This window comes from Thermobia domestica, chromosome 4, assembly GCF_964235325.1.
Source record: "Thermobia domestica chromosome 4, izTheDome1.hap1.1, whole genome shotgun sequence".
In the NCBI taxonomy this organism is placed as follows: Eukaryota; Metazoa; Arthropoda; class Insecta; order Zygentoma; family Lepismatidae; genus Thermobia; species Thermobia domestica.
This window is the reverse complement of record NC_137457.1, coordinates 320273237-320289047: the sequence shown is the minus strand read 5'-3', so window position 1 is coordinate 320289047 and position 15811 is coordinate 320273237. Positions and strand designations below refer to the sequence as shown.

The 15811-nt window shown below is 37.5% G+C and overlaps 1 protein-coding gene across 3 annotated transcripts in view; it reads left to right on the top strand.

The window, feature by feature from the left end:
• LOC145684373 (leucine carboxyl methyltransferase 1) overlaps positions 1-15811 on the top strand; it is a 45473-nt gene that overhangs the window by 10515 nt on the left and 19147 nt on the right. For all 3 annotated transcript variants that reach the window (XM_081756618.1, XM_081756617.1, XM_081756616.1), the window contains exon 3: positions 13461-13702. In XM_081756618.1, the coding sequence (XP_081612744.1) occupies positions 13461-13702 (242 nt within the window). The remainder of the gene's footprint in view (positions 1-13460; positions 13703-15811) is intronic.

Sequence of the window (15811 nt, the reverse complement as noted above, 5' to 3'; positions counted from 1 at the left end):
TGATAAGCAGGACAGACAAAATGAATAAGAAATATATTTACAGCATCCTCTCCCCTTTCATGATTGGAATATCACGTAATATTTTTTATTCTACGAAAGATGGCCCTGTGCGGTTAGGGGTATGTAACTAAAAAAATACCTAATATATAGCGCTCCTTGATTGTAATATTACCGCTTCTTTATTTGTACGAGGGAGCCCCTACACAATCAAGGGTGACAAAAAGAATAGGAAGAGTGTCTATTGATTCCAGTGGTGGATCCAGCACGAACTCCTGGGGGAGGGGAGTTGAAGTGAAACATTCTTTTGATGATGTGAAGCTGTCACAAATTACCACTTAACTAAACTAAACAATAGTGGGGGGAACCGAAACCCAGTCAGTTTAAATTGATGTAAAAGTTTAATTTTTGGCTTCATATTAAAAGTTGTGGTTTCAAATGAGAATTTCAGTCCAAGTGGTCAATCATCAAATCTCGTGGGGCTCTTCAGTGTAGGCTAATACGGCCCCCTTATGAGAAAAGGCAAAATTATTAACATGTTTATAACTTTCGAATTTTTCGTCTATTTTAAAGAAATATTTTGCTTCGTATTAAAGTGTTGGTTCCAAATGACAAATTCAGTCCGAGTGGACAATGATCAAATCTCCGGGGGGGGGGGGCTCTTCAGTATAGGGGGCTACGGCTCCCTTATAAGAAAAGGCAAAAATATGAAAATGCTTATAACTTCCGAATTTTCCGTCTATTTTAAAGAAATTATTGGCTTCATATTAAAGCCTTGGCTTCAAATGACAATTTCAGTCCGTGTGGACAATGATCAAATCTCGGAGGGCTCTTCGGTGTAGGGGTTTCGGCTTCTTTATGGGACAAGATTCACGTAGTTGATATTGCAAAATTGTTTTGTATATATAAGTGGAAACTTGCACCATTTGGTTAATTTTACCTCTTATGTTTTGCAGATTCATATTCCAAGCAATAGTTACTTCGCAGAGCTAAAAGAAGGCACTTACTAGTTTCATTAAAATGAAATGTCTTTTATGAGAAGTTCTCATGGAGCCGACGAACGAATAGGCATCCAAACGTTGGTTAAGTCGAACGGTTGAAACCCGTTGAGCTCGCTACAATTATTATTATTATTATTATTATTATTATTATTATTATTATTATTATTATTATTATTATTATTATTATTATTAATAATAATAATAATAATAATAATAATAGAGCATTCACCTTTGGTGCATGGGGTCCGTGGCTCGATTCCACTTCGCGCCAAGTGAAATTTGAGGTGGACAAATACCGTGTGCATGGGTATGTGTTTTCTTGAGATTTTCCATTTTCCTCCCACTTTCTTCATTTCACCATTTCATTCATCATCATTCTCCCTTAGCGTAGGTGCACAATCGACCAACGTTAAACTAGATATTGCAATTTCAATAATAATAATAATAATAATTAATTCAACTGAAAGGACTGTAATTTATGTGGACAGCAATTATCATAAATATGCAACCATTATAAAAATAATGCTTTGAGTAGAAAGATAATCCTTTCCAAGTGTTAACGAATGCGCACGAGATAAGACATGTCTCGAGAAAGAGACAAGACGCGCTTTGTGACATCCAAGATAATACGAGGCAAATGTTTTGGACACGAGATAGCTTGTAAAATGTCTCGTCTTGTCTGGAATGTCTCGAAAACAAAAGTCTAAGTTTTAATATTATCTTTCAAGATCTATTCTCTCAGAAGTAGTTCTCTGCCTTAAAATTAATAACGACATTTGTGATTTAAAAAAAGATAAACAATGCCTAAAGTTAATAGTTAACTTTTCGAAAAGAAGCTTCATTAAGGGTGAACCTGAAAGATGTCCACAAACTTCGGGAGGTGATTCGTGACATCAAAAGGAGACAAATGGTCCTCTTGCAGTTTTCGAATTCAGCTTCGTTGTCGAGATACAGGGTTGCCAACTGGTCGTGTTTGAGAAACTCTCTGAGAATAAATTCAAGTCCAAGAATAAACTACTACTCATATATTTTTCAGGTCAATTGACTTATACCATGTTGTAAGGTCAAATATTTATTTATGAAGTGTGTACAAAATTCGCCAGGGTCTTTTCTGAGAAAATCGTCGAGAAAAAGTCACCTCCAAGAATAAACGACCCCTTGTAAATTTTTCTAAGAGAAATATCTGATACTGCAATATACGGTTGTTAATTAAATATTGATTAATGAAAAATAAACAAAATTGTTAAAACCATTTTTGAGAAAATAGCGTTTTTCGATTTTCGGCTGTTTGTAAACCACACTTATTTTAGGTGGTAGGAAAAAATGGAAAAGCTCCTGTAAGAATACTAAGTAAACCCTAAGTTTAAAATTTGGTGTAGATAAGTTGAACGGTATGGCCTCTAGGCGAGTGCATATAATAGTGTGCCGAACGGACGGACCGGAAGGACGGGTGTCGAAAAGTCACATTTTCGGTATGTAGACGCCATGAAACATGTAAATCCGTTGAAATCTGAATTTGATATTATTTTCACAATCACTATATTTTCTTCTCTCTTTTGTCGCTCGAAAAAGAAAAGCCTAAGTTTACCACAAAAAGCTAGGGAGTTTCTCAAAAAATATTCAATTACAGGGCCACTGCACTAAACTTTTTCAATTCAATTTCTTAACTGTGTTAGGCCGCAGTTGTTACTGAAGTGTGTATTTGGATAATACGAATAAAGTTATTGTATTATTCAAATACATCGAATGTCAGATTATCGAATAAAAAACTTCGATTGAAGAAAATCCACACTACAAAACTAACTCACACTTTGAGCACATTTTCATTAGACATATAATAGACCAATTAATGCAATCATTGTTTATGAAATATGAAAAAAATCAAATGAGTCACTTTGGGAAAGTCGTTCAAAAAGAACACGTCAAGAGTAACCTACCTCTTGTGAATTGTTTCGAACAATGAGTTAAGATATACTTTTGGTTATTAATGAAATATTTATTTGCGAAATTTGAACAAACTCGCCTGTCGTTCGAGAAAATTGTCGGGGAAATAACCTTGACCCCAAAAATAAACTATCCGTTGTAATTGTTTTTCATAGAAATGACTTATACTAAAATATAGGGTTATTAATGAAATACTTATTTATGAATTATATATAAAATTGTCCGAGTAATTTTTGAGAAAATCGTGAGGGAAAAATAACTCCCCGAATAAACTATCTCTTGAGGATTCTTTCAGGGTAAGCGAGTTATTCCATATTACTAGGTTTTTAATGAAATATTTATTTCTGAGTACGAACAAAATTGCTTGACTCATTTTTGAGAAAACCGTGGAGGAAAAACACCCTCAAGAGTAAACTACCCCTCGCATATTTTTTCAGGACAAATGAGTTTTGCCATATTGTTCGGTTATTAACGAAATATTTATTTTTGAAATATGAATAAACTCTTTTGAGTCGTTTTTGAGAAAATCGCCCAGACAACACTCCACCAAGAATAAACTACCCCTCGCATTTTTTTAGGACAAACGAGTTATGCCATATTGATAAGTTATTAATGAAATCTTTATTTATGAAATATGAACGAAAACATTTGAGTCCATTTTGAGAAAATCACTGAGAAAAAACTCACCCCCTTAGTATAAACTACCCCTTGTAGATTTTTCTCAGATAAATGCCTTATACCACAAAATAGGGTTGCTAATTAAATATTGATTTATAAAAAAAGAAAGAAAACAAGATCGTTAGAGCCAGTTATGAGAAAATATATTTTTTCTATTTTCATCGTACAGGAAACTACCCTTGTTTTGGGAGTAGGAGGGAAATAAGAAAAACTATAGGAAATACTATGAAAATCTTAAACTAAAATTTGGTGCAGATAAGTTGAACGGTATGGCCTCTAGGCGAGTGCACAGAAAAGTGTAGCGAACGGACGGACGAACAGATAGACATGTATCGAAAAATAACTTTTTCGGTGTTAGGGGCTATAATACGTGTAAATTCGTTGAAATCTCAAATTTGATTTTTTTTTTTCGAACACCATACTTTCTTCTCTCATTTGTCACTTCAAAGTAAAAGGAACTCAGAACTACAGATAAAAGACACCTACTTTTACACATAGACATTATTTATTGATTTAAAACTGTTTTAGTTTGTGTCATTTCACTTCCAATTGAAAGGTTTTACAATGATTAACGGCATACCAATGACGAGACGGAAGTTTTCAGGAAGTAAATGCATTCAGAAGTCTAGACTGCATTACAGCCTGTTTTTATTTCTGCAATTGTTAACAGCTGTACTTTCGTCCAAACGCTACATGAAATAATTTTTGGTTGACGTCATTGTGTTACTATTTTAGTATTGTTCTCTTCAGACTTGGTTGAAGTTTTGACTTAACGGTTATACATTTTTTTCTTATTTCATCGTTACACATAAGAATAAAATGTTGTGGTGACTGGATAGATTCGAACCTACGAACATTGAGTTTTTATTCTTCAAACAATTTACCAATGGACCAAGCTTTGTCCTCACGTTAACGTACGGTTACAGGGTTTATTACGATTTAAATAAAATGGCTGGCTGTTAGAGTTTCCTGCCCAAATATTTCGATAAAAAATTTTCATTGCTTCGTACATTGTTTAGATACACATTTTAGGAGAGTGAATTTTGGTGTATATAATAATTTCGTGCCAGATAAAAGCTGGATAAGTTTTAATAACATGTTTCATATGTAGTTCTCAATAATAGACTTGTTCGGGATGACGTTCCAAGGTTTAGCATTGACTAGCAGTTTTTGCTATTAATATCCCTTCTAGCAATATTGGCAGTAGACAAAAGTTAGCCCGTGTTAAAGCTTTTTGTTCCTAATTTAGTTATTTTACTTTATTATTTAACGAATATATTGAAAATTGTCAGAGACACGTATGCAGTAATTTATTTCGGGAGGGGTCCGACTTCAATATTAGGATAAATTATAATAAAATTTTAAAAGATAATCCCCAAAATTAGGCTAAATTTACAGAAAAGTTGGGGTTTCAGAGGGGGTCCGGACCCCCTAGACCCACCCCTAAATGCGTTCTTGTTTGTCAGTAACATATCCTCATTTTGAAACCCTCAAAAACTTCGGATAGACTATATAAAGGAAAACGAGTTATTTTCGATGAAATATCACTTCAAGGAGACGCGTCAGTTTTATTGCACAGTGTGGTATCCCACGTTCACAATGGCAAGAGTTTCTTTCCTCTGATTCTCTGTCATTGTGCTCTATCGAAAGGTTAGGTTTGTAACATATTACTCCTACGAACAAGCATGACTGGCAGATAGGAATACTGAACACAACTCCAGAGAAATGCATGCTGGAACTTACGTTTATAGCTACGCTTTGGTGATTTGCCCTCAAGGTCAATCGAGTGGTAATTCAGTTCCGTCTCTGTTCTTAAGCCATGTTCGTATTACTTCGAACAGTTTTGATAATGAAAAGCATGCCTCTTAATATAACAGACTTCTTTCGCGTAAGAAATCGAAACTCAGTTGGTCAGAGCAACTAGTCTGTAAGAATTAGGTTGTTAGTTAGTTAGGAGCCCAGTACGAGTAAGGGTTTTTATTACTATTGTTTTTATCTTTTTTATGTGAGGAAAAATCAAATTGTGACATCGCGATATCAAATGTATTTGGTTAGGTAGCTTTGTCTTAGCTAAACTTTAAACATCAGTAACCGTTGAAATTATTTCACTAACCGATCACTTACTGAACATTTCAAACACGTCAAACCAGTGGCATAACATGAAGGTTAACCTCTCCTCCGCAGTCCTTAGTTATGCGTCCGTACTTTCAAGGGCGGACTAAGGGCCGGGCGACTGCCCGGGGTGCCAGAGAAAGAGGGGCACCAAAACGAGCCTCAAAAAGTAAATTTTACAATGTGCTTTCTACTGACGTTTTTGGTTTATATTCTTGTAAAGTAGTGGCAATTATATGATCTTTTCACATTTCACTATGGAAGAAGAGAGTTTCATAGTACTAAGGGGGCTGTATCGAAAAATTGAGAGATGGCATGTAGAATAAAGAGTGCCGGGAATTAAGTATTGTTTGTTTGTTTGCTTGAGTTTAGCGTTCCACGGTTATGCCTTAATGGGCAAGGGAGATGTGGATACTAATTATAGTGGAATCCGAACCACTTTTATCGTTCAACAGTAATCCACCGGGAATTGGACCCGGTACCACAGAGGGCAGGCGTGCTAGCCACTAGACCAGAGGGGGTGGAGTTGGTATTGTTTATAGCGGGCCATATTCTTTGTGAAGTTTTCCTAGGTAATGGATTTCTTTTTGAAAATGGGTTTAAAACAGGGGCGTCATTTAGGGAGGGCAGGGAGGGGCATTTGCCCCCCCTGAGTTTGAGATGTATATAGATTTTATCATTAGAATAGTAGTAAATCAGTGAAAAACGCGAAATTTTACTTATATCAAGAGGTCTTGCCCCCCCCCCCCCCCAAAGCAAAATCTGAAATGACGCTCCTGGTTTAAACTATTAAAAACACTATGATAAAATGTAAAATATAGGCTACTACTAGGGGAAGGGCGCCAAAAAGTCACTTGGCCCGTGTGAAAATTTGGCCTGCTCCGCCCCGGCGTACTTTCTGTATATTTTTTGGCCTTGCAGCTTGTGCGGTCCCCACGCCACATTGTTGCGGGGGCGCTATTTACGCCTAGCTTTCGAACGTAATTCAATAACTGTTTAAGAAATTCTACCATCAGCGTGGAAACGGGAATATATTTTTCTAATAGTCCCATAGAACTTTCACTCAGAACGCCAGATGCAATTTTTCAGAGTGGGCTCTGGCTCATATTCAGGAATAATAATAATAATAATAATAATAATAATAATAATAATATTAAATATGAATGTCTTTGGAGAGCCGAAATTATGTGACACGAATCATTATAGATAGAGCTTTAAGATGAGTGGTCATAGGGGAGGAAAAACAGGATTTTTCTCTCTCTGACTCTCTAACGTTAAGATTATGTGCTGAAGGTAAGAAGCATCATCATTCTACAATAGGTTGCTTTTACGTAGAATATCTATTACTTGAGCTCTCCTCCTTCGGGCAACTTTGCTTATGTAGTAAATTCAAAACAATTTCAATTTAAGACAAATATTTATAGAGAAAATTAAACATTTAATAGGGAAATCTGTTATCAAAATATCCAAACTTTTTTTTTTTTTGGTATCGTCATGAGTTTTACACATATGTTACATTTTGATTCTTTCCCAAATAAAAAATAAATAAAATAACCTTAGTGATAAAAATGACAACAGTACTTCCACGGGATTCGAACCGTCTACCTTCGGTATACAAACTCGTTGCTTTATCTAACTGAGCTATTTGCTTTCTTACGTAAGCTGAACCTGTTCTACAGTAAAGACGATTTTTCATTACGATTGGGCTAACAATTCGTCTTTTTCCATAGGTAATCTCCACTATTTGCACTATCTATACGTTAATACTTAGCATAGATTCATATATTTGGAGTTCGCTGATAATGCATATAATAAGACATACTAGAAATATTTCGTTAAAATTTTCGTTTGTAGATCTAATCCACGCTTCTCTCAATGACATAGATGTCGCTGCTTCGTGTTGAACTGCAGAATTCCCTCGCGTTCTTGAAAATTTCCCACTTTAGCAGAGTTGGTAATTCTCGAGATTTCTGTCGATTTAATGTTTTTTGCTTCTAATTTCTTTATTTTAAGCTAATATCTAACACAAATATTAAAAACGGGTTTGTTATTAACCTGTCCTGCTGGGGAAACCTTCCGAAATTTCGAACATATAAAGAAAACTGAGATATTTTCAAAAAACTTCAAAATAAAGAGACGCGTCATTTATTTTGCTCATAGTAGTACATTGATTAAATAGAAACACCTGGAGTTGGAAATACGTCAGATCTCTGGGTTGGCAACGGTCAAGTGGCAACTGCAGTTTCGGACTGTTGGCGGTGGTATGTTAGGGGAAAATCTATACTACATCAAGAGCAGTAGAGCTGCAGTGTGGATTGAACTGGGTAGACCGTGATAGTACATAATGAACGATTTTCCTGATTTTCAAGGAGACACATTTGCGTCTCAGTTTTGTAAGTTCTTCCATTTTACAACGTTTATAGTATGATTTTTCACTGACATTTCTCACTTCTTTAGTTAAGAGCCTGCCTTACTAAAAATAATACAAAATTTACCATTTTTCTTTTGCTGGTTTATTCATCAGTGAAAGGAGATAATGAAATGCAAATAACCACAACCATAGATAATGCTATTCTACAACAGAAAATATGAACCTGAAGAATGTTCAGTGTTCCCATCCATAGAAATTACAGTGTTGTCAAAAAAAAAAAAAAAAAAAAACAATTTCCCTAAAATCTAAATTAAGGCAGCGAGTAGAGAAACTAACTCAACTGCATTTGGTTACGTATCATATTGTTTTGGTTTCTTGTGAACTACTTTTTAAATAAAAGTTGTATTTAGTTTGTAATAAACAAAATAGTTTTAACATACAGTTATTAAAACTAAATAATAATGATAATTAAAAAGTAGTTCACAAGAAACCAAAACAACATGATACGTAATCAAATGCAGTTGAGTTCATTCCTCTACTCGCTGTCTTAACTTAGATTTTAGGGAAATTGTTTCTTCTGGCAACACTGTAATTTCTATGGATTGCAACACTAAACATTCTTCGGGTTCATATTTTCTGTTGTAGAATAATATTATCTATGATTGTGGTAACTTGCATTTCATTATCTCCTTTCACTGATGAATAAACAAGCAAAAGAAAAATGGTAAATTTCGTATTATTTTTTAGTAAGGCAGGCTCTTAATTCACTAAATTCTTTGTCTGAGAGCCATGAATTTTGGAAGTTTTTAATGTACAAGAGTTGTTCAAAGTTGACCGGGATTTTCGTTGGTAAATAATCGATGAATAGCCGGATCATGATGAAACTTGCGGGTGACGTAATGTATTCCTTCGCGAGTAACTAGCGCCCGGCATGACGTATTTGGCGCATGTGGAGCAGTTACAACGAACATGGCGGTAAGCTGTGTGTCTGTAAAGCAGCGGTGTGTAATCAAATTTCTTGTGAAGGAGAAAGGTAAACCAGCTGAGATTTGCAAAAGATTGCATGCACAGCATGGTGAACAAACGTTGTCACGGACAAGAGTGTACGAATGGTGTGAACAGTTTCGCGAAGGATGGGAGCTGGTAACAAATGAAGCGGATGGACACATTCGCCCGTGCACGTGTTGAGCAAATTATTCTTGAGAACCGGCGGGAACATTGCGGGATATTGCTGCCGAGGTGAATATCAGTGTCGGGAGTGTTGAGACAATCATCCACGACCACTTACGCTTCCGCAAAATCTGTGCAAGGTGGGTTCCCCGACAGCTGACATTCGAGCAGAAGTGGACACGAATGACAGTCTGTAAACAGCTTCTGAGTGCACTGGGAAGTTCTGCTCCATCCCTCCTACAATCCAGATTTAGCCCCCAGTGATTATCATTTGTTTGCACCCCTTAAAGACCATCCGGGAGGGAAGAAATTCACGACAAATGAAACATTGCGAAACGATGTCCTCCAGTAGCTACAACAACAAGCAAGTTCTTTCTACGCCAAAGGAATCAGGGAGCTGCCACAACGATGACAACGGTGCATCGACGCGCACGGAGAATACTTTGAAAAGCTGACATAGCTTGATGCTTGTGCTATCTGTTTCCCTTAAGTCCCGGTCAACCTTGAACGACCCTTGTAGCTCTACATGGTCATTATATTAATATGGACAATACAGTAACACCATTACATCTGCGATGTCCGTATTTACACAGTTCCGTGCAACTATTAGGCGTAGGCATTCCGAGAGATCAACACGGTCAGTGATACTAAAACAACTCAAACTCAACAAAAGTCTAGTGTTGCCAGATCTGGATATTAAAAAGTACTAAAACAAGAATTAAACTAGTACCGAACATGTTAGTTTTACTAAAACTATTGTTCGTTGTGAATACAATATTCAGCAAGCAAAACCTTTATTGTATAATATAAAATTAAAAATTTGTGATATTATATAGCTATGAAAATAACGAAGTAGCGCATTCTTGAGAGCTATAGCCTGCAGATAATTAAAAGTAGCCCTAGAGTAGCGCATTCTTAAGAGCTATAGCCTACAGATAATTAAAAGTAGCCCAAAATTACCGCATTCTTAAGAGCTATAGCCTGCAGATAATTAAAAGTAGCCCAAGACTAGCGCATTCTTAAGAGCAATAGCCTGCAGATAATTAAAAGTAGCCCAAGAGTAGCGCATTCTCAAGAACAATAGCCTGCAGATAATTAAAAGTAGCCCAAAAGTAGCGCATTCTTAAGAGCTATAGCCTGCAGATAATTAAAAGTAACCCAAAAGTAGCGCATTCTTAAGAGCTATAGCCTGCAGATAATTAAAAGTAGCCCAAGAGTAGCGCATTCTTAAGAGCTATAGCCTGCAGATAATTAAAAGTAGCCCAAAAGTAGCGCATGCTTAAGAGCTATAGCCTGCAGATAATTAAAAGTAGCCGAAGAGTAGCGCATTCTTAAGAGCTATAGCCTGCAGATAATTAAAAGTAGCCCAAGAGTAGCGCATTCTTAAGAGCTATAGCCTGCAGATAATTAAAAGTAGCGTGTCACCCAATTTGAAATTTTGGTACCTAGAGCAGTTAATCATCCAATCCGTTACTTGTAGCCCAGTCTGGCAACACTGCTTCCCACCTCTTCCCCGCTGCAGAAGGGGAAAACAAGTCGCTAATCTCGACAGAGAGAGAAATTTCTTTAAGATAACAGTAAGCTACAGTGTGAAATCTAAATGTTTACCTCAATCCGCGTTCACCTAAAGTTGAGAAGGCAGTGGTGTTCCTTGTAGCCAGTATCAAACCCCGCTACCAACAATGACCGTTTTTAATTCTTTCTTTAAAAGAAGTGTTGATCATTATTTATGTAGTCGATTTTTTTATTTCTAGATATGGAAACTCATTCGTCATAAAGTTAATTTCCAAGTTTTATTATTATTATTATTATTATTATTATTATTATTATTATTATTTAAGAGTCGGAAGAGGTTTTGAATCAAACCATTCTGTTGGAAACCTACCTTCTCTTTCTTCTTTGTTCCCCCTTTCTTTTCTTTTTTTTCTTTTTAATGTAACAACATTTGTATACAAGAGGGTCGGACGAGACACGTGTTGTTTCTCTTTATCATTTCAAGTTCTGCTGTAATCATGTTAGCGCTCTGATACTTTTTCCATACACATTGCATTTGCTACTGGATTGAATATTAATATGAAATTATATAAATACGTAAGTAGCCATTTAATTCCCAGCACTGTCATCGCTTGCAATTCTAACATAATTTCACAATCCCGACAAAAAGAAAAAAGTTTATGTAAATTTACTCTTATACTTGTACTAAAAGACTAGTTACCTATCTCACTAATACAAATAAATATAATAAAGTGTTTTAAAATATGCAGAGCTATTATCAAAGTAATAATTAATTCTTTCAAGTATATTTACACTCATTCGATACCTCCGCGTGCTGGGGTTGATGGTAGGAAGAGAAACATCAAAATTCGCATTTATCAGACCACGTGCGTGAGCGTGTTGCGGAGAAAACTTTTTTTGAACTATCAGCTTATGGTTATCCAGTCCGCGCCCAGTGTTACTTGCTCATTCCATAGGTAATGTCGTTTTTTCGATGACTGCTACAATGATGCCATCTGGCAAGTGAACAGTGAAGTAGATGGCAAGTGCTATAGCTGTATCATATAAGGCATTTCATTGTGTAGCAGTATGTGGGAGAAGTACGGTCTACTCCGCGTTTTCGAATGTGACTTGTGCTTGATCATGGCAGTGTCGGCACATACGGCATGTCACACTATGTGAATTTCACTAGGGACATTCAGCCAGCACGGTGACACGAAATAGCAATGTGTATATGTTCAGGGTCCTGTGGATGAGCGGAAGTGACAGAGGTTTCGTTCTGCGGACACCAGTTGGGTATCGATACTCTGTGAGCAGCGGTGAAGAGAATCCAATGCAGACTATTAAAAGAACTGGCGAGCAAACTCCATGCCACCCATTCAACCATTCATCATGATCTGCAGGTACGTGTCGAAACTTAGTAAATTTTACTCCTTGAGTTAACTTCTCAACAGAAACAGTTGCCCTTGGAAATTTGCAGTTCCCTACTCATCCGTCACAGACGTGAGCCATTTTTAGACAGAATGGTTGGTCTTGTACATAACATTACACGCAAATGTCAGTAGGTACTTAAATGGGGCGGGGGGAGGAGCTGTCCCAGAACACAACCTCCATTTTTACAAAGTCATGTCGAGTTGTTGGTGACATATCCGTTTCAAAATCCATTTTGAGCTCTTACTACTTAAACCAGGTAATCAATTCAGATCCCTACTGTCAGTAGCTTGGACGCCTATGAATTGCATTGTTGGAGAAACGTTCTCCTCTAGTACATCTCAAGTATGTGCTCATCGACGTAATAACGTGCTCCCACACACGGCAAAAAGGATTGTGCTAAGATGGAGAAATGTGGCTCGAAGAAAATACTCCACTTGGTGATTTCACCGAATATTGAACCAACAAACTACTGTGTTTTTTCGCATCCTGGAAAACCATCTTTCCGGGAAAACACTGTAAGATAAAGATAACGTGCGACGAACAGCATCCCAGTTCTTTGCCTCCAAAACCAGTGACTTATTTCATCGAGTGATTCACCAACTGGTTAACAGATGGCGGAGTGTTGGGAAGTACGATGGAGGCTGTTTTCCTCATTGACCGTAGTGTTCTCAGCGGCTCGGCTCAAGGCTCAGTGACCACCGAGCCAAACCGAGCCTGCAGCTCACCCAACCGAGTCGGTTCGAGCCACTGGCTAAGTTGAACCGACCAAGCTCGAGCCGGTGACTCATCCCAACCGAGTCGGTGGCTCATCTGAAACGAGCCGGTTCGAGTTGATGTCTCACCTGAGCCGAACCGAGCCAATTCCTCATTCCAATCGAATCGGCTCGAGCTGTTGGCTCAGCTGAACCGAGCTAGTTGACATCACTACAGTGACGGTTGTATTCCAGGTGAGTTATCGCTCTTTTCTTCACGATGCCAACATACGACATTATTCATAGGATGACCCGGTAGAAAGCTTGTACAGAGGTAGGAATTTTTGTCCGGCATGCTTTTAAATATATATAAATATGTATTTATTTACTTCTCTTGATTTGCCAGATGTCTGCATTGCAAATTGTGTTTTTGTTTTGGATTTTTCGATAGTGATTTTCTTGTGTTATTATTTATATATATATAAAATATAAACTGTTTATTGGGAAAAACCTACTTTCGTTAAGTACGAAATTAATTGTGTCCCATTTTTTTCTTTTTCCTTTTAGATGGCGAAGTGCGGTTCAGTTCGACAGATCTTCATGCTGCGAAATATCATGTTGTTGGTGCGGATCTTCGAAGTGTCAATGAAGTGAAACAGAAATTCACGGAAGCGGAAGTGAATGGAAACCTACCAACATTGTTTCTAGCAGAATGCGTTCTTGTCTACGTGGAGTCTCGACAAACTGCCGAACTTTTGAGATGGCTCTCTGCAACTTTTCCAACATCATTTTTTGTCAACTACGAACAGGTAATAATAATTATTTGTAATTGTATGAGAAGTCACAATCTAGCACCCGGTAGCAAATGTTAGGTGCAAGAAGTTACGTTGTATGTTTGGGTCACTACTGGATATAAATTACAGGGGTAGCAAATAACAAAATACTGACCTTGAACACCACTTAAGCACTCGTTCTGTGGTGTATGTTCCGATAATCCCTTCTCATCATCATCGGTAAGTGTTAAGGAAGGAATTTTTAAGGAGTTCGTTTTTCCAACTAAAACTGTTCTTGTAGGAGGGTAAGTCAATACGTGTCTGCAATAATTTTTTCTTATTTATTATCTCAAGAGCTTTTATTCACATCATTTTTCCCACATCATCATTCATAGTCACCATGCTTTCCAATGCATCTGGTCCACCGTTGTACAATCAGCGGCAAAAAACCTGCAACATAATCATGTAAGTTTATTGTGAAATGACGAAGTCTTTTGCTCCAAAATAAGTGTTCACGGGCGGACGCCGAGGTTTATCCTGGCGTGATTCGTGCCACTTAGATGTTGATTCCCTGTGCTGTTAGGCGTAGTATGACAATAAACTTACATTCTCATGTTGCAGGTTTTATGCCGCGGATTGTACAAGCTTTCCAATACTCTCTGCTAAGAGAGGATTTTGGAGATTTTGGTTGCGCAGCAAGCCAGGAATGCACCACTTCCTTAACCTGTTGATTATAGCTGAATTGACGGCCTCTGGGAACCCTTTCTTTAAGTGAACGAAATTGATGGTAATGAGACGAAGCGAAAACGGGACTGTATTGCAAGATGTTCCAACACCTCAGTCCAGTAGGTGCTGACAGATTCTCACTCGGTTTCGCTTGTGCTTTTTTTTTAACCCATCTTGCACATTGTGAAAATTGAGCCTGTTATGCATAATGTCTAATCTGCATAACCATGACTAGAGGCACGACTTTTTCGCAATGCGCGATAAAACGAAATGCTTCAGACAGTAATTTTTAGTTTCTTGACATTTTATGATATTCTATGTATGTTTCCATTGGTTTCCGTTATGCGATAAAACGCGAAATTTCTAACAGTACGCAAAATAACGCGAAACTTTAAAAATACGTTTTCATTAATTTAAAATCGCCAGTATCCCACTGACGGAACGGTAGAATGTCGTGTAAACGGTGCATTTTGAGTGATTCAGACGTGACTGTAGAGAACATGTTGCTCGTTAGCTATCACCATCGCAAACTTTCCTATCATAGTAAATTTAGTTACTGATTTTCCTTCAGTTTAATTTTTAAAAAATATAATTTTCTATAAGTGAAATATTCAGTGTATTTTGTTTTTAGGTAATTAATGGTTTATTTTTATCGTGATCTGTGAATAAAAGGAACAGTTATGAAAAATGTCATGGAATATCTTTTAGAAAAGAGCTACAAAATGCGACAAAACGCGAAATTTTCAACTTCTTAGTGCGAAAAACTCGTGCCCCTAACCATGACTAATCTGCATATTGGTTGCCACTTCGTCAAATGTCATTCGTGTGTTATTCAGAATTAAGGCACGGACTCGTTCAATAATATCACCAGTTTATCACTGCTCTTTCCTCATCCTTCACGCCCGTCCGACCACTTTTGAACTGTCCAGTCCACTGGTAAAATCTTTGCTGTGTCAACCTGTTATCCCTCTATAGTGCTGAAAGTCTTCTGTGAATTTTCGGTCCAGGCACACCTTCGGCCCACAGAAAACGGATGACTGAACGCTGTTCTTCTTTGGTGCAAACACAAAGTGGGGCGGCCATCTTTACTTCGCAACATTGCAAAGCGCACTGATGTGATAAGGTTGTAAGGCGAAACTAACGGTGACATCTAACGTCTGGTGAACATACAATGCAGTAGAGCCAATCTGGAAAGAAATAGAAAAATATGGCAGTTACTTGGGGACGCGGTGGCTCAGTGGTAGAGCGTTCACCTCTGGTGCTTGGGGTCCCGGGTTCGATCCTAGCCCCTGCCAAGTGAACTTTGTGGTGGACAAACATCGTGTGCGTGGGTTTTTTCGGGGTTCTCCCGTTTCCTCCCACTGTTCATCCCACCATTTCATTCATTGCTCATCATCACCGTCTCCTTTAGCCTAACTG